The 26,830-nt window shown below is 36.2% G+C and overlaps 4 protein-coding genes across 6 annotated transcripts; 2 read left to right on the top strand and 2 right to left on the bottom strand.

Annotated features, from left to right (window-relative positions):
- The first annotated feature begins 3,691 nt into the window (after nucleotides 1-3,691).
- On the top strand, nucleotides 3,692-7,118 carry LOC143446892 (peroxisomal sarcosine oxidase-like). The gene is made up of 8 exons (XM_076946746.1): nucleotides 3,692-3,884; nucleotides 4,913-5,061; nucleotides 5,160-5,379; nucleotides 5,526-5,714; nucleotides 5,945-6,088; nucleotides 6,344-6,511; nucleotides 6,610-6,685; nucleotides 6,782-7,118. The coding sequence occupies exons 1-8, from the start codon at nucleotides 3,783-3,785 to the stop codon at nucleotides 6,904-6,906; spliced, it is 1,173 nt and encodes a 390-aa protein (XP_076802861.1). The 5' UTR covers nucleotides 3,692-3,782; the 3' UTR covers nucleotides 6,907-7,118.
- An 861-nt stretch (nucleotides 7,119-7,979) lies between these two features.
- LOC143446889 (uncharacterized) lies at nucleotides 7,980-23,455 on the top strand. Of its 2 annotated transcripts, XM_076946742.1 has the most exons (25): nucleotides 7,982-8,991; nucleotides 9,325-9,515; nucleotides 10,316-10,385; nucleotides 11,089-11,182; nucleotides 11,285-11,481; nucleotides 11,595-11,756; nucleotides 11,937-12,008; nucleotides 12,077-12,175; nucleotides 12,359-12,500; nucleotides 12,737-13,022; nucleotides 13,278-13,462; nucleotides 13,558-13,631; nucleotides 13,789-13,966; nucleotides 14,144-14,254; nucleotides 17,321-17,586; nucleotides 18,057-18,200; nucleotides 18,399-18,538; nucleotides 18,749-18,835; nucleotides 18,999-19,112; nucleotides 19,672-19,767; nucleotides 19,951-20,025; nucleotides 21,844-21,901; nucleotides 22,073-22,112; nucleotides 22,549-22,638; nucleotides 23,184-23,455. In XM_076946742.1, exons 1-24 carry the CDS (start codon nucleotides 8,875-8,877, stop codon nucleotides 22,611-22,613), a joined length of 3,063 nt encoding a protein of 1,020 aa, XP_076802857.1. In that variant the 5' UTR covers nucleotides 7,982-8,874; the 3' UTR covers nucleotides 22,614-22,638; nucleotides 23,184-23,455. The 2 variants fall into 2 exon arrangements, with proteins under 2 accessions (XP_076802858.1, XP_076802857.1); XM_076946743.1 differs by lacking the exons at nucleotides 19,672-19,767; nucleotides 19,951-20,025; nucleotides 21,844-21,901; ... (1 more) ...; nucleotides 22,549-22,638; nucleotides 23,184-23,455 and adding an exon at nucleotides 19,304-19,476 and having other exon boundaries at nucleotides 7,980-8,991.
- On the bottom strand, nucleotides 14,466-16,969 carry LOC143446894 (protein STPG4-like). Its single transcript, XM_076946747.1, has 5 exons — nucleotides 16,714-16,969; nucleotides 16,405-16,555; nucleotides 15,119-15,276; nucleotides 14,889-14,980; nucleotides 14,466-14,775 (listed from the first exon to the last, which is right to left on the bottom strand). Exons 1-5 carry the CDS (start codon nucleotides 16,930-16,932, stop codon nucleotides 14,511-14,513), a joined length of 885 nt encoding a protein of 294 aa, XP_076802862.1. The 5' UTR covers nucleotides 16,933-16,969; the 3' UTR covers nucleotides 14,466-14,510.
- Nucleotides 23,456-23,464: 9 nt separating the features above from the next.
- LOC143446895 (uncharacterized) lies at nucleotides 23,465-25,809 on the bottom strand. 2 transcript variants are annotated; one of them, XM_076946749.1, is made up of 4 exons: nucleotides 25,479-25,809; nucleotides 24,893-24,939; nucleotides 24,625-24,742; nucleotides 23,465-24,475 (listed from the first exon to the last, which is right to left on the bottom strand). In XM_076946749.1, the coding sequence occupies exons 1-4, from the start codon at nucleotides 25,549-25,551 to the stop codon at nucleotides 24,114-24,116; spliced, it is 600 nt and encodes a 199-aa protein (XP_076802864.1). In that variant the 5' UTR covers nucleotides 25,552-25,809; the 3' UTR covers nucleotides 23,465-24,113. The 2 variants fall into 2 exon arrangements, with proteins under 2 accessions (XP_076802864.1, XP_076802863.1); XM_076946748.1 differs by having other exon boundaries at nucleotides 23,499-24,475; nucleotides 24,884-24,939; nucleotides 25,479-25,801.
- Nucleotides 25,810-26,830: the final 1,021 nt, after the last annotated feature.

Consider the following 26,830-nt stretch of genomic DNA (forward strand, 5'->3'; position numbering starts at 1 on the left):
TATTTCCACGACAGCGTATGAAGCCAGAATTGCTTGATGGAACTCCCCCTGGCACTGGTTATTTATGCCACCCTTCTGGGTGGATGCAGCTTGATATTCTTACTTCTTGGTTTAAGCACTTTTTATCCTTTGTTAAACCATCTGAAGAAGATCCTCTTCTCCTGATCCTCGAAGCCTGCTCTGGGTGTAATGAAGAGGATGACAACTTTATTTGTGAATTATGTTTTTAAAAATTGATGATGAACTGCGATTACTTTCATAACTACTTCGCTTATGATGACAATTTGTAAATAAATTGATTGTGATGTGGAACAAATTGCCTTGTTTACTCAAAACTTACGGTGGTTCACTTTACCCCACACATGTGGGGTAAAGTGGACTATTGGAGGTGCTTTTAAATCAAAAGAAATTTTATGTAAGAAAGCAAGCAATCTGTAATGAAATGGTTGTATGTCGTACCTTATCCTGTAAGGGCGACCAAATCACTACAACGTTTGTCGGTTGAAATGTTTATTGTCTTCGATGATATATGAGTCTCAAGGTCGTTGTTTCGCTTTTCTTAATCTTAGAATTAATTGTTCACCTTGACAACTTTATATTCTGATTATATTGAAGCTTCTTACAACGAATACATTTAGATAGAACATTGGTACAGCAACAGCATAAACACGAACATGTTGCGGCGTCGATCGTAATAACAAGAAAGAATGAATAACTCACGTAATATAGGCATGCACAATTGTTATGTCACGTTTCATGAAAGCGGTTTCCGTAAACAAGTATTCTATGCGGCATTCGATTTGCAAGCTATTTTATAATGTAATCACATAACCTCCCCCCAGAAAATTGCTTAAAAATGCAATTTTAAAGCAAATTTATGATCAACATAGTGTATATCGGCGTTAGCCTCGGGTATTTTTCAACCTTCCGAAAACAATCGCTATGTTTAAAGCATAACAAAATAACACAAAGAAATATTTCTCTACGGCATGACTCAACCGTTTAGAGAGTATGGCAATTAAGCCACCATCAATTAAGCGTAATCTGCACAAAAACGCTATTATAAACGTAATATCATATTGTCAGAGATTCCTACCACAGGTGCTTTTAAACCCTTGAGAGGCCCGACAAATTGACAGCGAGACAAATGGACAATATCCTAGGCATAAGACTCAAGTTATGCTTTATAGGCTTGACCAAAACATACAGCAAACAAACAACACGCTATGATATATAGAGAATAAACAAACAAAAAATCATTACTGAATGTCCAAATACCGACAAAGTTTCTACACTGGCCTGCCACGTCTAGTGGATGGTTCAGCGTGCTTTGTTTTTCGGCCATTTTTGCATTCAAAGTTGACTGAATTCAACGAGTCTTCGTTGAGCACTTGCATACGATGTAGATAAGACATATCTTCGAAACTTGTAGTCTGAGATCACTAGACTTTTCTCAACCTCAAATTGAATTGTTCATAGGTTTCTTGATGAATGAAAAGCGTAGTTCTCACCGAACTCGTTGGCACCATAAACAGTTGTAATGCTTTTCTTGATCTTAGAATTAATTGTACACCTTGACAACTGTATATTCTGATTATATTGAAGCTTCTTACAACGAATACATTTAGATAGAACATTGGTACAGCAACAGCATAAACACGAACATGTTGCGGCGTCGATCGTAATAACAAGAAAGAATGAATAACTCACGTAATATAGGCATGCACAATTGTTATGTCACGTTTCATGAAAGCGGTTTCCGTAAACAAGTATTCTATGCGGCATTCGATTTGCAAGCTATTTTATAATATAATCACAAATCAATAAAAGGGCACTTCAAAAATTAGCGAAATACCTTAGAGTTAACTCTCAAAACAAGCAAGTCAAATGTTTTGGTGAAATCAGTGAATTGTAACGATTTAAGCCTTAGGTGGTCCGCTTTACCCCACCCTCCCCTATAGGCCTAAACTGTTTGGTTCACTCGCAGTTTTGCATAATTGGAAATTTATAAAATAAAAAATTTACTATGTTAAAAAAAAAAATTCAAAAGGCGAAATTGATGGAATCCATGATTTTTTATTTGCTTGAAACTTAAACTTGTTCTGTGATGATGATTAGTGAATGTAAACACGAAATGTGACATAAGCTACATAAAAGCAGTGCAGGTTATGATATGGCTGGTACTGAATAACGCTGGGTGATGAACCTGTTTAGGAAACAGTGCTGACATTACAGTGAAAATTGCCACTCGTTCTTAACACCAGTGAATACGTCGCAATGCGAACAAAGATACAATTTCAAAAACTGTATATACAGTAAAACGGTTTAAAAAAACGTAACATTTTAATTTTTCAGTAAGAAGTGAAGAGTTGGAATTAATTTGGGGACTTCCCGGTTTCACTAGGGCTGTTCTGGTAGTTTTATGGATCATCATTATTCGCAATTTGGCCCATTAAAAAATTAGCAAAGTTCCAAAGAAAGTAGCTGTTTTACCGATTAATTATTGTAAAGAAGACAGACGTTGTTTTTTGTTTTAAAAAGCTGGTTGTTAGCAACGGTATCTAAACCGTTGAAATGAATGGAGTGGTTTTGATATAGCACAGTTTTGTTCCCAAGTACAACTCTGGGCTGTTGGAAGCAAGTTGAGCTTCAACAAACAAAAAATCGGAAAAGTAGTTTAGCTTATTTCAAAAAATAAATAAATAAAAATGCAAGGCCAGATGTTTTTCATAACTTCATCAAATATAGGCCTAGAAAGCATCTAAGCATTTTAAAAGATAACGAAAATGGCTTCCATTATTTTAGAAGCTGAGTTGGTATAATAATCAGGCCTCATACCGGTACTTTTGTACTGCAATATGAAGGCTTAAATAGAAAGGAGCTATAAGCCTGAATAGAGAAAGCTATGGTATAATAATCTCAAAATACTCGATTGTAATAAAGGAGTACAAAAGAAAAAGAAATCTTGGTAGTTTTTATTCTCAGATTGAGGAAATGTTTGCATGGCTTAAACTTGGCAATAATTGTTCATCACTCAAGACCTAGTTACAGATTACCGAGAGTTTTTCAAAGTCAGCAGAAATTGTCAATTTTGTTAGTTTCTGGCACATTTGTACCCCAAGACAAAACTTGGAAACATTATTTTTGCATTTAGGCTCTGTTAATCAATATTGTTACTGCAATAAACGGACCTTGTTTTGCTTTATTAGAAAATGTGTTAATATTGGCTTACAATAGGAAATCACAGTAGAATTATAGTCAGGGTTGCCATACCGTCCTTATTTCTAAGATTTGTCCTTATTTTAAAGGTCCGTGTCTTAGAAAATATGTTTGTCCTTTTTTCTAAGAAATGTCCTTATTTTCACTTTCGTCCTTATTTTTAGGGCAGAGGTGGGCACTTTTGTCCTTATTTTGGGCATTTTGTCACCTTTACGATACCATTTTGTACCAAAGAGATACCAAAATTATGAACATGCAGATAGTGTCTTTTTTTTTTTTTTTTTTTTTTAGGAACATTGGTTGCTTTCTCCTGTTGTACACTGTTTAAGGTGGTATTCCTCGTTCATTTTCTAGTCGTCCTTATTTTTGAGTTGAGACTGATGGCAACCCTGATTATAGTCCTCATAAGCGGACAAAACATTTCACTGGAACAATGAAATCCCAGAATTTTTATACTTTAATATAATAACACTTAGATTTCCTTTGTCCGCATCAGCAGTAGGTTATAGTGTATGCTGTTCGCTTGCAATTAAAAGTCACAATAGAAGCTTTTATTCTTTACCATGTATGATTATGATGTCATTGTGGTTGGTGCTGGTGTCATAGGATTGTCAACTGCATATTACCTTTCAAAACAAGGGCATAAGACTTTGGTTCTCGAGCAGGTATGTACTGTGGTATATGAAAGTGAAGCAAAAGGTTGAGCGAATATTTTTAGTTTCTACTGCTGTCTGCCTGGCTCGCCTTGAATGAAGTGCAACTGTGTAACCTATCTCTTCCATATTTTTAACATTTCATTGCAATAGCAAAGTGTTTGATGGAAGATTTACAAATTATTCTATTTCGTGCCATATATAGCTAAGGGACACATTTGAAAATATAATTCTTCGGTCATTCAATTGTTTGTTTGGAAAGTGACTATTTTATCAGCAGAGTACATTGTTTTGCAACTAACCTCAAGTTTTCTAAAAGTTGTCAGACACTGTATTTGTTATATGTAGCCGGGCTACAACTTCAATATAAGAAAAAGAAAAAAGTTCACCGAGAACCATCATATATGGTTTTGTTTGTTGGTGATTAATAAATATTGATTAATTGTTTATTAATACAATTAGAAGATCATAGTCTTTGTTTTTAGAACATTGACCATCAGTAAAGTATTTTTTTATAATTATTATACCATTTGATGTTGTTTCTCAGTGCTTTTTTCTTTCTTTGGAATCATAGAATCATGCCTTAATCCCTCAGCTACACACTAAAAAAATTCTACAGTATTGGCTTGACATTGCATCTCAATGAGATAGATGATAGTCTGAAAGGAGCTGTTTGACGTAATGTAGTTTAACTTTGCTCAGTGAAATAATCAATTATTTAGAGGTAAATTTCGCACATGGACAAGGCACTTTGAGTGTAATAAGAAAATAATAAAACCTATGTTACACTAAATGTAATGTAACTTTTACATATATATTCTTTTGTTTATCCAAACTAAGGTCTGAATGAGTTTCTTGTACATACATAAAAGTACAAAGATACATAAAGATTGATTTGTATATGTAGATACATATGTATATAAGCTTAAGTATGAAAATTAAAATGTCACACGTCAATAATTCTCTAAATAAATGTGTATTTCCTCATAATTATTGATTCTCTTTATGCAGCACCAAATAGAAGTTTATATGTTTTTTAGTTTCCCATACCTAATGCCCGTGGAAGTTCATATGGACATTCCAGGCTTGGTAAAATATCACACCGACTTTGGGCTATGTCTGAGTTGACACCAGAAAGCTTAGCAATGTGGAGACAACTACAAAAAGATTCCAAAATTCCATTTTTAGTGTAAGGTTTATTAATTAAGTTGGCCCTCAGTTATATTTGACACGTCTCCTATTTCACTGACTGTGACATACTGGTGTATATATATTTATCTCTTTTAGTAATACTGGGCATTTATCAATGGCTGAAGATTCTGTTAAACACAAAACTCTGGATCCTATCATGCAAAATCTCTTCCAACGTGGCATTGAATGCCATTACTATAAGGGCAATGAGATTATGAAAAAATTTCCAGGAATAAAGTGTGATGAAGATTTCCATGGATTTTATGAGCCAAATGGAATTGTGCTTAAAGCAGACAAATGCCTTCTTGCTTTAAGGGTACTCTTTGTAGCTGAGGCCATATCTATACCATCATTTACTGGAAAGTTAAAGTTACATACCGTAATAATGATACTCTTGCCAATGTATTCTTTCTTTTTCAATGTTTTTTTTTATTTCTGCACTTTGGTTACATATATCTGTAGAATGAGATTTTAAGATATGGTGGAGAAATTCATGATGAGGAAAAAGTTCTGAAAATTCAACGGATCTCTGACTCTTTAGTTACTATCAGCACCTACAAATGCACTTATTCAGCAAAATCAACTGTGCTTGCTTGTGGACCATGGGCAAAAAAGAGTTTGGCTTTGTTAGGGACTGATTTGCCTACTCAGGTATTTAGGCATTGTAGACATGGGAAAATCTAAGTAAACATTAACTGCATTGCTGACCTCAGCACCTAGTGTTTGAAAGTTTTCTATTAGCAATTCATCAAACACCATACAAAGTAGAAGAAATTGTATGTTTATTGTGTCTCATAATGTTCATGAAGATTCTGCTTATTTAAAAGCAAAGGTTTTGTAGTGTTATCAACTGAAATTACGCATAATATTTCTTTTTCAAGGCAGTGCGTGTGATTGCTTATTACTGGAAAGAAAAAAAGCCTGGAATGTTCAGTGCCAGCAACAGCTTTCCGCCTTTCATGATTTATTTCTCTCATTATCATCTCTACTCAACCCCATCAATTGAATATCCTGGCCTTATAAAGGTTAGAAGTCGAGTTGCTTGGACAAAATATTCATATTTGCAAGCATGTAAATAGTATCATGAGCATTAAAATCGAGCCGTAAGCCATGAATAATTAAATCTTGCATGATTAAAATACATCTATGGAATAGTGCAAAAAAATAGTTGCAAGTTTTATGCAGTCGGAATACAATACAGGTCAAGGTCAATATGTGTTTTGTCATGAGAAGTAAGTGTAAATTTATTTAGGCTGATCTAAATACCTTTCATGCAACAGATCTGTTATCATTATCGAAGCCCAGTGGATCCAGACCGCCCTGCTGTTGTTCAGGAGGAAGATGAAGTTTGTGAACAGAAACGAGCAACTTTTCTGAAATCCTTAATTCAAAAGCACTTTCCCAACCTTGAGCCGGTGCCAGCAATGACAGAAACTTACCTGCAAACGGTAATAGAAGTTGAATAAAAACATGAACCTTTATGATAGCAATCTCTTCAATTCTGTTACTATACAGTTTAAATTATTTTGTTTGACTTTTTTTTCAGATCACCCCAAATGTTGTGCCGATTGTTGACAGACACCCGAAATACAAAAATGTTGTTGTTGGAGCAGGATGTTCTGGTACTTTATTTAAATGGGGTCGTCATTACAACATCTTTATTATTATCTTTATTGCTGTCAATGTGTTGGTTTGTTGCAATGCTCATGTTTCAATAGGTTATGGATTTACAATTGCAATGTCGTTTGGAAAGATACTTGGTCACCTTGCAACAACAGATGAGCGACCTTATTTGCAAAATCACTTTCCATTCCAAAGTAATTTGGTGAAACCTGCACTTTGATGAGACCTATTTTTGCAACATTGTTATGAAATTTTAATTTGCAATACTTTGAATGTTAGAAAGCTTTTATCGCAATAACGAGCTATGCAAAATTTTTTGTAATTATTATTTATTTACCAGTTTTCAAATTCGCGTGTTTTGGTCATAATTGCTTTCCCTGCTGCCTGATATTAAGTAACTGAGACGTGCACGCTAAGATGCTATTGACTTCATATTGTGGTGTCATTCATTTTCGTCATCTGCAGCCAAATGAATACTAGCAGTAGATGTAGATAATACATGGTAGCACAGCGCAGTTTTTCTCCCCGAAACTAGTTATGCTAACTAATCAGAAGCAAGAGATTTTAAGTTTGTCTGCTTACAACACATCGAGGACGATAATGAACGTAACGTAAAGTGTATAAAGTATGAAATAGTAATGGTAGATTGTTTTTTATGTTTAACACCGAGTTGTAGCAGCATTTGAGGATCGTCTCAGGCTAAAAAGTTTCAGAAAAAGATATCCAATCCTGGTTTGAAATGACCTATTAACCGGAAGCAAAAGAAGTAGTTTTGTAATAAAAATTATGTCAAGCGGGGAAGCATCACTGCCGAGTTTTCAAGCTTTAAAGACTTTTTAAGACCACGGGTAAATATTCCGATTCTTTTATTTCATCTGCTTGGTAGTCGAGTGGTTAGAAAGCTGGCGTCGCAATAAATGTAGCTTGTGTTCGATAGCCAGTGGTGCCGTATCGTTGTAATGCCCTTAGGCAAGGCATTAACGACACTTGCTCCTATTCAGTGAACCTGGTGCACAGTTCTAAATTCGGGCAATATCATATGTATATAAAAAAAAAAAAATGTATGACAATCGAAACTTGCACAAAAGCTAGCTTGGTAACGGGGTTCAAGCGATGAGGAATTATCACCGTGTTTAAGTCGCGCAAAGACTTTCCTCAGTCCAAGGATAAAGATGATCATAATATGCAATGTGTTGTCTAATGTCTATTATAGACGGCTTATATTTAGATGTCTATTTTATTCTGCAAGGCGCTGGAGGCGCATGCAAGTAATTTTGTGATGCTATACAGCTATAGGGCCGGATTGGGGTCAGAGTTTTTTTTATTACCCAAAACATATGTACACGTTTGTCGTGTAGGACATTAGGGCACTGTAAACTACTTTCGTAATAAAATTTTAGATTGTTTGCTGCGCCTTAGTGTTATGTTATTGTTAGCGATGATGTACATTGAGTTGAGATTTCGAAATTTCTTCAACACAGCATTATCTGTTTGCGCCTGCTGCATGCGGCATGAATTTGTATCGCCATTCGATCTAGATTAAGTTAAAGTTAGTTAGGTAAAGTAAAACCGTAACTTCTTGTAATCAATAAAGTAAAAGCGAATGGAAATCAGGGTAGATCTATAGGACATACTCCACTGACCTTGGTATCTCTAATTTCTATCTCTCTTGACCAGTCCACAACGAAGTGCGGTTCTAGTGCAGAAGTACATTACCAAATGACGTCACAATTTGAGTAGTTGGGTCTAGTATACAATGTATCCTGTTGTTGTGCACTTCTGAACTAAACCCCAGGTTAACACCATACTTTTCGCTCCCCGCCGTCAATAGTGAAAAATAGACGATGCGACGCTAGATTTGTAAATGATTCGCCTATTCCGTAGGCTGGTGTAGGTAGACGGTCCAGCCAGTAAGCGCGAAACGTCTGAGTTGATTAGCGACTGCAGACTGCATTCTTTGTCCAGTTTGGAGGATATTTCATCTGCGCGAAATTGCTTATTTTGGGTATAAACTCAAGATTCTTGAAGAGCTGAAACCAGAAATCTAATTTTTAGATGCAGTAATGCAAGGAACTCCTGGGTAATGTAGTATGACAAGAATAAATAAGTTGTATCTTTTCTATTTTAATGTTTTTCAGGTGCAAAGAGAGGTAGTTGCCTGTATTTCAGGCGTTTCTATCCAAACCTCATGGAGAGACGTGCTAACCAAGCACCAGCATTTATTCATCCTTCACGTGCCCATTTGTTTCAAAAATCGACGCTCACTGACGCTGGTGGAAGCTATGCTAAGCCTGGATCAGTTAAGGTGCGTTTCTTGAAGCTCATCTTTTAAAATGCATTTTTTCATGATCTGAGGATCTACATCATGTATACAAAAGATAACTAAGTGTAATTTATTTTACTATGGTAGCTTTATTAAATCAATTCTTTAATAACACACTGTTTGCATAGTATGTGTAAAAACGGTCGTTGATATGCTTGACTTAACTTGATTCAATGTAGATTCAAATTCCATAGCCCACTGGTACTGTTACTATTTTGTTAGTCAAATAATTCACACATAGTTTCCAATTTTTGTTGCAGTGCAGATGGCTTTCTTCCTAGTTTGAAATTTGATTTATGTAAAACTTTTGTTTAGATTCAACATGTTTCTCGAACTTGGAACAATCGACGGGACAGAGCTCGAGAAACTCAGTCTGAAGATGAACTTTTAGTTTTTGGCTATGCCTGCAAAATTTTTCCACCAAATGAACAGTCTGCTGCTATAGCAAAAAATCGTCATCTTATAAAGTGGAATGAAGACAACGAACTTAATCTGCTAATTGACAGGTTTGTGGTGCTTTGATGCCAGTAATGTATCTGTTTCATGCGCTTTTCTGTGTGCTCGCTTGTCGGGCCTTGTTATGTATGAGAAGTCATCAAATTTTGACCGGATCTGCAATAAAATTTGGAATAAAGGAAACATCATGCTACGGTAAGTGTAAAGGTTAATGGTCTGTTCGTTTGATCCGTTTACAAGTGTACCTGATGCAACAATACAATGAAAGTAAGTCAGCAGAACTGAAGTCGATTTATACAAGTTTTAAATTGTTGGTGAAATTAATAGAAGTTTGTATAAAAAGAAAAGAAACATTGCATTTAATTATGTGAAATGAATTTCAATATTACCTTATATAAAATATTGTGTGTACGGTATCAATTTTCATAATATCTTCTTCACACCTATATCACCTTGACAAAACTCTTTTAATCGGCCATTCACACATCAACTTCATATCTTTACACAGGCAAACAGTTTTAAATACATTATAACTATATTACATTTGTGACTTTTTTCACAAGCATACATTAAAGATGTAACATTAGAAATATTTACATTTCTACATAAATCAACAGTTTATTAGTCTTTCCGTAAACATTTGTACGTTATTTGTTAGTCTTTTGGTTATTTACTTGGCCTCAAAAGTTGGCTTAAGTAGGATGAAGGTAAAATGTATCAACAAAGTGTATAAAAAGTGCTAATTTTGTACTTTGGTAAGTATCTGCAGTTACCAAGTTTAATGATTTTGTACTAACTGTGACTATTTTTTTGTTTTTTGGTGTTTGTTCTGTGCCATGGCTGACATCAGATATGACTGTCGCGCTTCATTGCACAACTTATCCGAATTTGATGGAGACTCCTGGAATAAAGATTACAAGGTTTGTCAGTGTAGCTGAGAATTTCTGATTTTGATTTTTTTTCCAATTATAACTGTTCATTTGAAAATATTTTCACCAAACTCATTGAAGTTTGGGGTGAGCTGTACAACTAAGTTTGGCAACAGAGTTAAGGGAATGCTACAGTATATTCCAATTAACGATTAGAAATTATTCTCATGGTGACTGATATGACTTAATTTGAACCAGTATGATACTTGTACAATGCTTTTCATTTGATCCAATCTTCTGTTATATTGTTTCTGCAAAGTCATTAAAATGAAGCCTGAAAATGTATCAGAAGAATTGTTTAAATACTCAGTCAATAAGTAAAGGAGAACATTTTGTCTTGATCTCGATGTGGTTATAAGTTAAGTTTCATGTTGAAAGATCTGATTAAGGCCAGTGCTCATTCCTGGAATACGAATGAAGTGAAGCATTGTGTTAAGTACCTTGCTCCATGCAAGTCATATGTTAGTCAAAATTGATTTCTTTCAATAACGTTGTCAATCAAACATTTTTTTCAACTGCCAATTCTGCTTAAGTATATTTATAATTATGTAAATAATGTGAATTAATTTTGTCCGAAAGCACCTTGTTATTATATAGCATCAATGAGGCATTCAAAAACATTCCAATAACCCACCTGTTCACTTCATGTGAAAGTATTGTAGTGTTTTAGTGAAATGTGTGGACTTTCATTAAGCTTTCAGAGGAAGAATCCAAGCTCGAAGAACATATAAATGAAGAGCGTTATCGTGCCATCTATGTAGAGGAGCTTGAAGAAAATATAAGACAAGGTATTAGAAGCAATTTCCGTGTTGTGTTTTTCTTGGTATGCCTATATGTATGCTAAGAATTAGATTCGTAGTTTTACCGAAAACCTGACATATGTCCTGCAGAGGAAGAGCTAAAGAGGTTGCACGCTTCCATTGCTGGAAATGAGCAAGAGAATTTTGGAGAAGTCGCCTACAGCTACGACGAACAACATCAGCAGGAGGATCAGTATGATCCTTGTGATCCCACCAATGATGAGGAGGAGATCCACAAACCTTTTATTGCTCCAAACTGTCTTGCAGTTCCAAACGAAATGGAAATAGTAAACACCTTCTGACTATTGTTTTTCTCTTTTGTCTCTTGAGATACGATAATAAGCATGGGGATTAGTTGGAAATGTTAAAGCAATTTCGCCACGATTATTTTATTTTTTAGCCTCCTACAGAGAAGATGCACGCGATAATTGAGAAAACAGCAACATTTGTCAGCAAACAAGGAGCACAGATGGAAATTGTCTTGAAAGCAAAGCAAGCTAACAACACTCAGTTCCAATTTTTGCAGTTTGATCACTATTTAAACCCCTATTACAAACACATGGTAAACTTGGTTAAATATATTTAATAGATACATTTATTTATACAAAATTGCATTGAGTAATGTCTGAAAAAGAAAACAGTACGAGTAGAGTCATCACATGTGACTGAATAATGTACATTAAAGCCAACTGTAAAGGTACTTGATGATATCAAAGCAAAAATGATTTTTCCCAACTCACAGGTCAAACGAATGAAGGAAGGAAAATACACTCCAGGGCAAGCACGAGAGGAAAAACAACAAAATTCTGATGAAGTCAGTAGCACACCGCTCAAATTTAAACATCAAATAAGAGAGATATTTTCTTGATGTTTGTTTTGCAGGACACTGACTCCAGCGACGATGATGGCAACTATTTACATCCCAGCTTGTTTGCTGCACCTCGCAAGAAAGATGAAGAAAAAGTGGAAGACAAAACAAAGGTATATGTTTGTTACGATTTCTTCTACAGTATGTTTGTGTAGTACACATTTGCTATCTATTGCACATAGTCATTTATTCAATTTATTATTTTGTAGTCCAGATTGCCTTTAAGTTCCAACAGAAGTTCCAGTTACGTTTTTTGCATTATTATTTATTATAATATGTTTTAAACTTTATGCTAGGCGATCAGGACAATTGATCCTGACCACCCTCTTGCCAAGTTAATTGAAAAGGGTCGACAGGCAAATGCAATCAAGCAGTACCAACAAATGGCCCAAGCAGTTTATGGTTATTACCAGCAACAGCAGAACACATCAAGTACAGGTATTTAAAACGAGTTTGCGGCAACCCAATTAAAACTTGTTGTGGATCCAATTACTGGAATCATATTTAATCAAATCTGGTTGATTATAATATTTTTGTATATTACAAATATAAAATCTGGTACTTATTCGAAAATGTTATACATGCTTTTTTGAACGTAAGAGATGACACAAGCATCTTCAAAACTGGTTGTCTTCAAATTTTTGTCAATTGATATCCACATGATTTGAATACAGTGCCTTCCACTGATAATTCACTCGGGAATGTTGAGCCACCTCCTCTTCCTACATTCATGTCAATGGATGTTGATTACTCCTCGATGAACCAGATGTACGGCGGTGATTTCCAAGCCAACGCACCTCCACCACCTCCTGTAGAAGAAACTCCTCATGCAAACTCTTCTCTAGGATCTACTGGAAGCATGGGAATGGATTCATGGGCTGGAGGAGATATGTCCGGGATGACTCCCTTCATGGTACCTCCACCTCCAGATCTTCAGTCAGTGGTGGAGGAAATTGCACAGTAAGTTGTTTATATGAAACTGGTCATCATTACTTTTGAATCATTTTTCTTTGTATATTTTATAAAACATCTGAACAAACTTAAGAGTAATGGGTATTTAAAGGCACCAGGTAAAATAAACTCACAACCCAAGTGAAGTTTTATAAAACTGTAGATGTTTTCGAACTACGATATGACTTTTTAAAAGATTTTTTGCCAGATGAACAAATATGTCTTTCATCGTTAAATTTGCGCGTTTGTCTTATCTGTTCTTAGAAAAATTGCAGTGGGTGGAGATGAAACAGAAAAAGCACTCGTTGCCGAAAGCAATCCAAAGTACTTATTTCTTCTTCCTTGGCATGAGCTACATCCTTACTATCAGTTTAGGAAAATGTCATGGAAACAAGCCTTACATCCACCTCCACCCGTTGCAGAAAAAACCTCTGACACTGATAGCCAAGGTATAATGACAATAGGCAAGCCAAACAAAACCTCAACCAACCGAAGTATAAAGTATTTAGTTTTGACATCATATGTATCTTGTATGTTTTGTTAGACCACGAAGGGCCACCAGAAGATGATGCTGTTTCCGAAACCAAAGAGTTATCTCCACCTGGGGAAGAACCTGTAGTGAGTGTTACTGCTTCTTAGAACTTCATTAAACATTTACTGGGTTGAATAATGATAGTTCTATGTTCAACTTAAACAGCACAAAGTTTTTCTTAAATATAATAGACATCATTTAAATATCAACAAAAATTTCCGGACTTCTTTGTCTCATTTCCAGGAACAAGAAGATGATGATGCTAAAGCTCTCCAAGCTGCAGCTCCAATATCCTTTTCTATAAAACCTCGGAAAGATGGAAGCAAGAAAGCGAAACCCATCTTGTCTTCCACCACCAGCTCCGTTCTTGGGGATGTTGATTCCGATGAGGGGGAGGCGGTTGAGGACACAGCAAACTCAGGTTGGTTGTTATTGTGCTGGTGACTTTCATTTTTGTGTTTTAAAAGTGCTCGATTTGGTGGATTGCTAACTGCCATTTTGAAAATGATTCTTTGCTTTTACATATGTACCATATACAATTGTACATAGTTTGAAAACGCTTAAATTTAATGTAAGTGGTTTTCATTTCTTTGCAAAGTTTCATCTTCTAAACCAGCTGTGGAAGAAAATGTTAAAACTAAAGCAGCAAGAAGAAGATTTTCGGACAAACCGCCAGATTCACTTCCTGTTAAAATTCAGATCAAATCAGGTAATGACAAGTGTTTGTTTTACTTTTGACATGACAATTTCAAGCTGTTTTAAAGTTTTAATTTTTTTCTTTAACCACTGTGAGCTGTAGGATGACCAAAACTGTATACGCTATACCATATTTTTAAAACATGGTTACTTCGCAAATCCGACGCAACAAGATACACACACTGTGTCTAAGCACATGTGCAAGTGTGGCAGCCAAACCAGAGAAGTGTTATGTATGTTTATTTGCATGGCATTGCACTAGTTAATTTTCAAAAATATTTCGAAAAAAATAGACCATGCATCCTGCCCATTTGATTGATCGTTATCGGTGTATTTACTCTTCCTTCTGATTTGTTGGGCTCGTATGTGCCTGGCCCTGGTACTTTGGTGTGTGAGTTGTTAAACCGGGCCGTGGCTGATCTAAAACACGACGACATAGCGTAGCGGGTCACTGGCATGCAAGGGTTGTATGTCCCTGGTGGGGGTCCTTTCCGTTCGTAAAACCTGGTTGAAGCTAAGCGCGATGATTGACTCCTTAAAATAAAAACATCTTCAGTTCAAAGTTGTCCGTTAAGAAGTGGTGTATGCATAAATATTGAAATAAACGTCTTTGTATAATTAACAATGATAAAAAAATATCCTTTCACCTGAAGGCACTGGTCGTTTGTTTGGTTCCTTTTCTAACTGGCACCTCATTTGTGATATTATATTGCCAGGGTGGCACATTTGCATCTTTGTCCTTTACAATATTGCAATTTAATGAAAGCCGAAACAAGTGTACATTGTTGAATAAATCCAAATCATTGGGATAACTCAGTTCATACTCGATTATCAGCTACAATCTTTTAAAACTTTTTTGCATTTTCATTTTTCTAACCTGAAAACCAGATGGTATTCGTGATCTATCACAACTTTTGAAGGAGTACGTGGCTGGACGTCGCTTAATCTCTTGTATGAAGTCGTTATATTGATAAAGCCCAGGCATCAGGAATTCACCTTTGTGAGTGACACCTGGCTCTTTCCGCCGTCCTTGACCTGATTAAATGACACACAGGCCAGAAGATTACTCTTCATGATAAGAGTTTCTTTTCATACTTTTTGCATATCTCGGTAATCTATTTTTGTCTCACAATGTTGTCAGAACCTTTGAACATCACTGTAGAGTCAGTGGTTCTCAACCGGGGTGCCGCGGCACCCTAAGGTGCCATTTACGTTTCGCAAGTTATTGCGCACTAATTAGTAGTCCAGGAAAATGGTTGCGAAAATTGTTTTTATTTAATGCAGAAACTTTTTGGTTTGACTGTGGGTGCCGCGAAGTCTTTTGGTTGTTTGCAGGGTGCCAAAAGCCAAAAAAGGTTGAGAACCACTGAGTGTAGACTGTAGACCCTTTCTGAGTTACGGCCGCCATCTTGTTTGGGGTGGCAAGATTTGTTCGATCACCTATAGCCCTCTACTTAACAATGGAAATTGTCAACCTACTTTGATTCTTTTTTTAATTGCAAACGTTTTGGGCATCGGCTTGCAAGTATTTCGCTCAGGTTGGTAGCATATGCACAGTAAAGAATAACTACCGAAAAACGGTTGCTTAGTTTTTATTTTACAGTGCTTTGAATCCTACGCATAGGTTTTGTTCGACATGACGTCTCGTTACATGGTCAGCATAGCATGTGAAATACATAAAAGTTTGCATGGCATTTGCGGCTCGTTATACATGTAATTTTGCCTTGAATTTCAAGCAAAGTATAAAAAATAGATTAGCGGTAAATATAAACTGAAATGAACACACGTCGCAGATACCACGCAAACCCTCATGCATTTCATGTTGCATGCTTCGCTGATCACGTATCTAGATATCATTATTACACAAAACCAAGGGATAGGATTCAAACCGTTGTAAAACATGAACTAGGAAACATATTTTCAATACTTTTTCTTTATCGTGTAAAGGAATTCATATGTTATTTACCTGAGTGAAATCGTTATATTCCGATGCCTAAAACGTCAGCTATCTAAAAAAGGATCAAAGTGGGTCGACAATTTCCATTGTTAAGTACGTAGAAGCGATTGTGATCCCTATCTTGCCACCCAGACAGAAACTCGGAAAGGACCTGTTATCATCATGAATTAAATAATGTAAACCATTATAATGTTTTTTGCCATTACTGGTAAAATTGTATGTTGCCGGTGTTGGATTCTTCCTTCCATCATTTACAAAATCCCTGTGTTCGTAATGGCCTGGCACTGGGGTTTCTTTTATAAATACTCTCCACCACTCCCTATTTGACACTGTTTCCTCATAATCCTCACTTGGGTCCTTAAGAGAATTTTTAGGTGTTAAACTGTGTTGTAACATTTCGCACTTATTGTTTATAGGCAAATATAGTCTGCAGTAGTATACATGTAACAATCGTCGTATAACATAGGATAGAAGAAAGCTTTTCTTGAAATCGTAACAAGTTGTTGCTCATATACCTTTCTTCCTCTTGCATATGCTGAATACACCCGAGATTGAAGTAGATTTTCAATCCTTGTTGGCTGCTTAAACTTGACACAGCTTTTCTTTTTCATTTGTCCAGTACTTCTTCTTGAAAACAGTCTGATTTGTCTGCTGTCATACATTGCACTATTTTCATTGGAGATCAGTTGTCTGCTCCCGGTGTATATTTGAAGGATGGGTTTCACACAAGTCATTTTGATGCATTAACTGCATACCACTTCTTGTAAAATGGCCAAAAGGCTTGAAAATTTAATTTTTGCCACAATTTGATGATAATAGTGTGTGTGATGTCATAATAAACATATTGTATTCAGTACACATCAGGGTGAAATGCTTATTAAAGCTTCAGTCAATGCTACAGTTTACTTACAGCAGAAACAGGTGTGGTGATAAAAACTACATGAAATGTTTTAGTCCTTCAGCTTTATATGTCCGCTCTATGCTTCACCACCATTGGGTTTATGATGTCATAAAGGCACTACTTTGATTTCTAAGAAAAGTTAAAAAGAGCTTAACCCTACAAACTTTTTTCTTCTTATCCATGCAGTGATATGTTTTCTTAAAACAAAATGATTTTCACAGTTTCTCAGCCTACAATTGATGTGATCAAGCCCAAAGTTCCCACTTCTCAGACTGCTGTTGAATCAACCGAGCCCAAAGACGCACTTTCTTCATCAAAGATGCCGCAAGTCCAGGTGATAAAAGCTACTGCCAAGCTGACGCCGACACCATCCAACTTCACTGCAGTGACGCCAACCGGAGAGTCTGCTTCGATTTCTGATCTTAGACAGAAGCAAGCCGCTCGTCGTCAGAAGGCTCTGCTGTTCTTGAAAGCTAAGCAGGAGCAGGTAACATACGTATTTAAATAGCTTTTGCCATGTTTGCTAGTTACAGCTTCTGTTGGACAAAGGTCGGAAAACCGAGGCTATAATCAAGTCAATGTAGGAATAACACTGAGTCCCTTATTCTATTTATTCAAATTAGCAAAGAATTAAGTCTATGCCGACAATACATTTAGGGAATTTTCATCCACAAAAACAAGAAAGGAAGATAATGTTTAGTTGTAGTAGTATTAAAGCATGTATTGTTGAAAGGTTAAATTCTTTGATTAAAGTATTGGTGTTGTCCTCGTGAAGCTAACTCATAAGGGTGAAACATCGGCAGAAACTAAATAATTTTCTTTTCTTGAGAAGAACTTTTGTATCACTGGACTTGATCTCATTTCAACCTTAGTTCCTCATTTCCATCTTACGTTGGCAATTTTCATTATTTTCGATGAGTCATAATGAGCATACGACGTGTTGTTTGCAATATACAGGAGGCTGCTAAAGCTAAGGCAGCTGAAAAATTAGTGGAAGAGAAGAAAGATGTTGCCGTTGCTTTTGAAGACATCTTTGATCTTTCGGAGGCGGATACATCAGCTTCTGCTCGTGCCAAAGACCAAAATCCTCCAACAATCCAGGTATCATATATAATCTACAAATGAAAAGATATCGAAAAAAAGTAGTACTGTTCGTATTATAGGTGTGTTGAATAACTCACCCAATCATGATACTCTTGTGGAGCATATTGGCATAAGCCTCTAATTGACACGCGTAGTTATTTTTTATCACAAGCTCTCAGATATTTCCTAAGATCGCAATTTTTGCATTCAAAACAGAAAGTTCATGAACCCTCTCCACTGGCTGATACTTCTTCAAAGTCTTCCATTTCAAAACTTGAAGTTCTGCAGAAGCTTGCATCTGCATCCCCACCAAGATCTACTACTCCTTTGTCATCATCAGGAAGGCAGAAAAGAAGGTGAGTCTTGATTATGTTTCTATGGATGTTGGATGGTTTTATTTTTGGGTGAATTTGTAAATGTGTCAAGTGTACTCAATCTAGTCGTAATTATAATTCAGGTAATTAGTTAGTGGATTTATTTATAAAGGTTTCAATTCATGTGATGTTAACCTAATTATCATAATTGTACTTGAAAACCCTGGTAAAAGCATTATGTCTTGCTTACAGCCGATCACGCTCACAAAGTCGGTCACGGTTAAGTGACTCTCGTTATCATGAATCAGGAGATGTCCCTTCATCGTATGGCAAATCAAGGTACAGCAGTTGTGGTGTGAAATCCTTGATGCGTTAATGTTCGCATTCAGGAGCGGTTACAACTGAGAGCATAGTAGCATAATATCTACTGATTACTGTTACAGCGGTAACGCAGGTAAACGAATAACAGCATTACCGAAAGTATTTGATTTTAATATTTCAGACGCTCGTTGTCGCCACTAGATGGCGATGGCGATAAAGCAGTGCCAAGCGCATATCGATTTGAGAATATTGCTTCCGCTAGAGGGAGCAGGTCATCAAACAGCGACAAGAAAAGGTTAGAAACATGACAACTGTTCTTTTCCACCAAATCGTATAAACTTTGAAACACTTTTTTGACGTATATGCAAAAATCCTACACATAATGAATATCCACAAAATACTGCCTTATCAAACGGAAAGGAGTTCCATCTAGTATTGTTATTCAAAAGAAGCCGTGTACAAAGTTCATATATGTTCTGTGCGTAGGAATAGTCTGGAATTATCCCACAACGTAAAAATCGGCGTTTTTGCTTTTACGTCGCTTGTTCAGAATTGGCTTTAGAGTCGCTGGCCATCTAGAAATTGATATTGAAAGTCTGGTTATTATTCGTCTCCGGTACGATTGCTATTACATGATTGATTAAATACATTGGTCTTGAGATAAAGATAGGAAACCGTTCGATTAAATTTAGTAACTGCTAATTTTCAATAGTTTAAAAATGAATTTGCAATCCAAACTTCGTCTGATTTGAAATCGATGTTTTTGTCTTCTTGCTTTTGTTTTATTTTGTATTTTCCATGGAGAAAAACGCATTCATAACTTTGCTATTTTAGTTTGCTTGTTAATTGTGTAGCAATGCTCATTATTACCGAGAAAAAGATGAACATCGACAACGCGAAAGCAAGCGCAATTCGCATGATCGAAAGTCGGCTCGATCTAGCAAAGACAGGTGAGTGAAAATATATTTTTGTTTTTGTGGAGAAACTTGAAATGTGAAACCACTAATGCGTTAAAAGCATAAATAGTGAGTATTTTACTTTTCCTTGTGATGTGTGGCGTCCACCTTTATTTATTTTAAGAAAAAAAATCCGCTTTTGCTTGAATTAATGAAATTACCAACTAACGCTTGTAGGCGTTCCCATAAACACAACGAGAGAAAAAAGAAACGAGAGAAAAAAAGAAAAAAGAAACGATCGAAGCGATCCAGGTGAGATGTGCAAGAAGCTTTAAGACTTTAAGTTTAAATAGAATAATTTTTCAATTTTCAATCAAACTTGGGCTGTTTTTCTGTTATCGACAGAAATATCTTTATCAAAGAGTAAACACGGGATTTTAAATAAATTACAAATTGTTGCGCAGCCATTATCAAAATTTTTTGCTGGTTTAATCAGTGATTTTGCTCGAATGTTTTATTGAATTGATTAAACCTGCATCCAACTTAAACAATTTTCACGCCTCATTACCGCTTGAATCTTAATTTTTGTCGGTGACGTTCTAAAATCTCAGTACAATGTTTTATACTAAAAGTTCAAAGTAAAAATTTGTATAGCAGTCAAGGCGAAAAGTTTTAAATTTTCAAGATTGAAAATCTCTGTCTTAGTAATTAGTCTCCTGGGAGGAAGCGGAAAGTCTAATGTAAACAATCTGGATGCAAGCAAACAGAATTTGTCATGATTAATGGCTTAAAACTCCTATATCTGACAGAATACTTTTCCTGTTTTTCTGTCGCACCTGAAAATCAATTTCTTTCAAATACGAAGGCGTTTTAGACTTGGCAATGGCACAATTCTTGGAATTTAGAAAATCAAATTTTCATACGTCGTTCGTTTACGTAGAAGAGAGGTTTCTGCGTCATATGCCCGTTATTTTAGATTTACTCAGTGACTTCATCCATAGTTTTCACTGTAGACTCTTAAAATGCTACAAAACTGCAACAGTAACTTTTACAATTTTTTATTTGATCGTGAAAGAAAACAGTGACGGGTTACAAGTGAGTTGAGGCTGCGCCCGACGCAAGTTAATCCAACATCCGGGAATGCAATTTAAATTTTGCATTGATAGTGACGTCACATTTGCATGACATCACACTATTAACATCTGTCCGTTAACAGATGACATTGATAGCGGTTGATCGAGTGAAAGCATATTCATGTGTCTTTGACCTGGTCTTATTCTTCATCTCGGAATCCATCTTAACACCTACGTGTAATTAGATGCTTTCACACGCTTCGAAATTGTCAATAGGCGATGTCCAGTATAGGACCCACTTGTCTTTGAAACTATCGATCTGTCCGCTGTACGGTCACAGGTCACGGTGTTGTTTCGCGCGGTTATTAGGAATATTAATAATCCCATTAAAATTACATATTCGCGTTTTGCGCGTCGGGAATTTCTTCCATTTGTTCGTCAATTGATCGATTTCTCACTCTCTGATGTCACAATATCTTGCTGCTTGGAATGTTACGTAATTTTTGAAGGCACTTTTGACTATACCAGTGTTATAAAGGTTGCTTATAACTGCTTTTCAAAGCAATAGTTTAAAAACACATAGCAAAGTTACAAATCGCATCGTCTATTTGTTCTTCGTGCATTACTAAAATCTTTGAAACTGCTCTCAAAAAATTTTCTTCATATGCGAATTTTCTGCTCTCATGGGTTAAACAAACCATTACTCTCATAAACTTTGGTGGTTTCTATCTTGTCCACGCAGATCGGCCCTGCATGGGCCATGTTGTCTTTTATTAACAGAAGAAAGAAGTATGCCAAAGTTAAAATTTGGTGGTGGCATATTACGCGATATGAACGTCTTATTAAACTGGTTGTTTAAGGTGTTGAATTATTTTTTTTTTAAATCTGGTTATGGAAATTTTACCAACACGCTGTTGCTTTCGGGACAAATACTGCGAAGAAAGTTTAAAAGAAGTTTTTTGTTGGTCATTTCTGTGGGAACTATTGCCCGGTGTCTAATAAGCGCGTAAAAGAACTACGGTAACAACTTGGTCAATAACGTCTTCAATTTTTGCAGCTCTTCTTCCGAACAGGAAGAAATGGGGAAAGAAGACGAAGCCAGCGATCATGACCAGGTCTGCTTTATTAGTTTTAAATACAAAATGTTTGAGTTGTTTTAACCCCAGTTATAACGTAACTAGGTCTCAATTAACGATTGCTTACGTAGTTTCATTCTATATTGAGGTTAAACGAAATATATTCACGTGCGAACAGTTTCATTACATGTGTATATTTTCGTCATACAGGGCGACGAAAAATCGAAGCAACGTTCTCTTGTCACGAATGGTAAGTGCTGTGGTGTTTGAGTGACATCGTGGCTTTTACGGGATTTCTCTCTGCTATTATGTGGCATGGTTTCATGTTTAACACAGTCGTGGTTCCTAAATAGCGCACGATGTTGCTACCATACGATTCACGATGATATTGCCCATGTACAGTGTTGCATGAAACTTTAATGACTAAAACATCTGTAATAAATTACTGTCCGGTTTGTATTGACCCATCAGGGCCGGTTGTAAGTTCAAATGCAGCAGTAAAATAATCGAATTCACTAAAACGGCAATTTTCTGCTTAAACCTAACACCGCCAAGAGAGTATTTTGGTGTCGCATATCATCAGTACATGGCGTGTCATTTGTCGCAATACGATCTTAACATGTCAGAAGCTAAAGATGAATTGCTCCTTCACTCACCTCATAAATTTTTTTCGTTACATTTGCTAGGTGCTAACGCTGGCAGCGGATCGAACAGCGATGGACGCAGTGAGGGAGAAATCGTCAGTGATTAATTTAAAACAAATGCTGCAGTACAAGGTTTGTTGATTCCAGGTCTATTGGGCAATGACGAAATGCGAAACCAGCTTAAATTAGACTGCACTATTTTCTTCACAATTGCATGGACTGTGGTTATTTCAAGTCTTTTGACGTTAATTAATAATGCAAAACGTCGTTTCTGCATAGGAAAACGAGTGAAGTTTTCACAGCGCCATCTTTTTCAGTGTTGATCATCATGATCTTACACGTTTGACATCTGTCTGGTAATAACCTCAAAGTCGATTAATTTTTAGTATTACTTTGAATGATTTGATTAAAGTACTTACACCGGAAAATATTACTCTACACGGTGGGTGGCATTGCGAACGTTCCAACTTGACGATAATTGCGATTTTTAAAAATTGTTCCAACGTTTCAGGGAAATGGCATTAAATGGGTTGCTGAAATTCTGTGGTTTCGATTATCCCGGGTTAGTTATCATGGAAGGGACCACCGCGTGTACACTGTACACAAGCCATACATCCTTCTATGTCTATAATCCACACTGTTATGATTCGACTTAAAGTTGATTTGTAATCTTTTAGGTGTTCCGTTTATTTTTGACGTGGCGAGATACTGAACACCTACTGCTGTCAAAGCATGGTTGCTTCGATGACGTTCCAAGCTCTTCAGGAGGTGACGGACATATTTGTGCACTTGGATGAATTATCCGGTTCATGTTCGTTGGGACGCAACATTATCATTCTCATTTTGTCGTTTCATGCTTTTTCTGTTTTTTGCCGGATTTAATATGCTGTTGAGAACGCGAACGCGAATGCTTGCTTGGTCTAATACAACCAAGAAACTACGTAATCTATTTGAAATTTGTTTTATTTTGTATATCAACAACTCAACATACAGCAAGATTTGTACAACAGTAAACTCAGTATGATCTGACAATAATGATTTTGTGAACAACCACAGCAATATACAATTAATAATTTTACTCAAGTACAAGTATTTACTTTAGTTTAAAAAAAAATTCCAGTACAAATACCAGGCCAGGTGGTAAGTAGGCTATACCAAATACTCAGTATAGGCACTCGAGTACTTCAATCCTTTATCAGCAATTTTAGCGGACGATGAAGGCCTTCGCATTCCTACTTCATTACATTTACATTTTTAAACATAGTAATAATGATAAAATGTAAAATAGCATTAAAAAAACTGAGTATAGACAACCGGTCATACGGTTTTGTAGTTGTTATATAGTTGATAAATCTATTTCAGAAAGATTAATATGCATAACAGATCGGCCAAGTTAAATTAAAAATTGATAAACCAGTACAAGTATTTCAAAAATAATCAAGTCCACCCGAGTACTGGGAAATCATTGCTCGACTCAAGTACTTAACTGGGGTAAAGGAACTCGAGCCAGTGTTATACACTCACTTGCCGAGGTTAAATTAATGCCGAAAAATTTTTTTACACGAAACATTTATCCTTTAAATAAGCAGATCCACAGCAACATGGCATTAGGGCTTTTTCTCTTGCCGTTTAAATAGAATTGGGAAGCTTGGTCTCTTGAACAAGAACTGCATTCTTCCCCGTTTGAAAAGATACGGTGCTTGTCTGCTAATGTGGGAAAGACTTTTCTTAGCACCCATCGGTTCACTGGCTAAGACTGGATCTTTTTTGAAAAGCAAGGGCATGATTCTGGGGAGTACTTTATCTTTCCTGTTTTCTCTTTTGTAAGATGTCGAATCATCACTCCCACTCATGCCCAGATTTGATCCAGCGTTGAACGATGCTTTGTTTAGCTGTGTTGGGTCAAAGCTGTTTCCTTGGCCAGTGACTTTCTTCAGAGAGTTCTCAGATTCTTCGACTGCCACTTGACCTGAGAAAAACTATTTCTGCGTAAGCACTAAAAAGGAGAAGAGTGTGCGGTATAGGTCGTAGTTACAAGAACCCTAGAAGCACAACGTATAAGTGAAATTTTGTTCGTTTTTTAAACAATTCAAGCCGGAATTTCAAGATTTTGATCACCTGTCAAGGAATTCAAAAGATTAAGCAGTGACTCTCGTTCGTCATCAACATTAAAGTTGTCTTGCCAATCGTAGTAGAGCTGTTCTAGGATGTCCTCGACTGGCTTGTTGGATTTATCCTGAGAACAAAATTAAAATGAGGAAAAACTTTGTTAATAAGATTTTCTATATATGGTTAAAGATTTTCAAAATTGAAAACGTATACGTCCGGAATTTTCAGGATTGCTAAACGAAGATGCGTTTTAAAAATTGAGCATTACCTTGCTTACCACAGGCTCCGTGCCAATATTTAAAGCACGATTTTGTAGTTCTGCCCCTGTAGAAAGTACAAAATGCAATTTTCGTTACAAATTCATGTAATTTTCATTTGTTTAGCTAAAAATACGATAAAAATCTCAAAAACTTCAACATGATTTTATTTTTGGCCCATGCCGCGTAAACAAAATTAATATTTTGTGCAAATGGGAACTCGCGACAAATGTAACTGCATTTAGTTGTCGACTCTTGAGTGGCATAACTTGGCAATTTTGCACAGGCATCATTAAAACTGGCGAAAGTCAAAATTTTATTTAGAACGAAAAGGCAACTGTCATGCATTAATAATTGGGTGGAAAATCCATTCAACACGCGGATATAAGCTAGCTGTTGTGTAATTAGTTTTGGTCTGCGGTTGCTCAACAACATTCATATTTTAAAGAAATTGTATAAAAAAAAATCTTCCTCTCCAATTGAATTTAATAGAAGAAAAAAGAAATGAATTTGTTTATTGGCAATCTAAATATAGCCTATTCTCAGCAAAAGTTTCCCGTTTCATGATTTAATGAGACTAAATGTTTTACGGTATAAATTACTCACCATAAGCAACCTGTAGCAAGAGAAGTGCAAAAAGACGTAGCAGACACCGGCGAGGATTTCCAGCGATTCTCATATCTTATGAATTGTAAGGAGATTTCACTTTTTATTCTCAAACGCTTGCAGAAAATGATCAAAGACCTAAAGTCTGAAATAGATCTACGTAAATCGAAGCAAAGCCTGAAAAGTGAAAAATCAATGAAAATCTTCACTGAAAATCTTTTGGTGGCACAATCACAGCTATCGGGGATAACGACGACACTTACAGCTCCTGGCTCCAGGTATTACAACTTTTTATTTCTCCGGTTTTGGTCAGCATCTGATTGCAAACAAGGGTTTGCATTTGATTTTATAGCTTCAGCGATGACATAAGTAGAAAGAATGTCCGAGTTTGGACGAAAAAAGGGAAAATAGAAATTAGCTTCTTTGTACGTTGCTTGCATGTGACGTAAAAAGCGAGTTGTTACGTCACACATTTTCCGAATGCGATCCAAGACAGGGTGGGAGTTAATTGCTGTTAACAGATATTTCTATGAAATAGAACTAGTTTTTAAAGTCAAGCTGTGAAGCCGTCTCCTGCGTGTGTGCAATTTGCAATGCTACAAGAGTTGTTGAAACAATTAAGTTATTTTTGAAATTTTCCATTTAACCAAAGTAAGCAAACGTCTTTTCCTAATTCAAATTTTCTGCGTACTGTTATTAACACTCGGTCTGCGAGCCAATACACCTATAGGCTGCGGGTGGTCGGACGATTCAATCAATGTACGAGTCAACTTCCATTTTTGCCGAGCGTCCTGCAGGTAAGACACCTAATTAAACGCGGATAACTTAATTTCCGCAAGAAATATTGATATAAAAACCAATTAGTGTATGACGGCAAATATGTTTCATGCAAGTTTGAAATAATTTTATCAACATTGACTTTTTTGTTGAGAAATTGGACATTGGCATTAATTTCAAAATGCCCGATATCCTGCTTCAAACGTTTTCGGGGGGAATCGTTATCCTCGAACCACTACTTAAACCACTTAAGCATAGCTGCCATAGCATGACGTACCACTCTGCTGTGTGCCCATCGAGAATAGATAAAACGTTGATCCAGTTGCTGTAAGGTAAAACTCGCCGTTAGTGCTCCCGCTGCAGAAGTTTGAAACTATTTTATTTTTCAAGATTACTCAGTTAATGAACTCGGATTCGATCGATTTTTTTCGTGTTCGAGTTCAGCAAAATAATCGAGTTCTTTCGAGTTCAACTTCGAGTTCGAGTTCGCAGCCCTGGTTTAAACCCGACGTCACAATGTAGTGTTTTTCAAAGCGGGAACGGTGAGCTCAATCCTGCCTGCAAAAATTTTGGAA

The sequence above is a fragment of the Clavelina lepadiformis genome, chromosome 2 (assembly GCF_947623445.1).
Source record: "Clavelina lepadiformis chromosome 2, kaClaLepa1.1, whole genome shotgun sequence".
NCBI classification, from domain to species: domain Eukaryota; kingdom Metazoa; phylum Chordata; class Ascidiacea; order Aplousobranchia; family Clavelinidae; genus Clavelina; species Clavelina lepadiformis.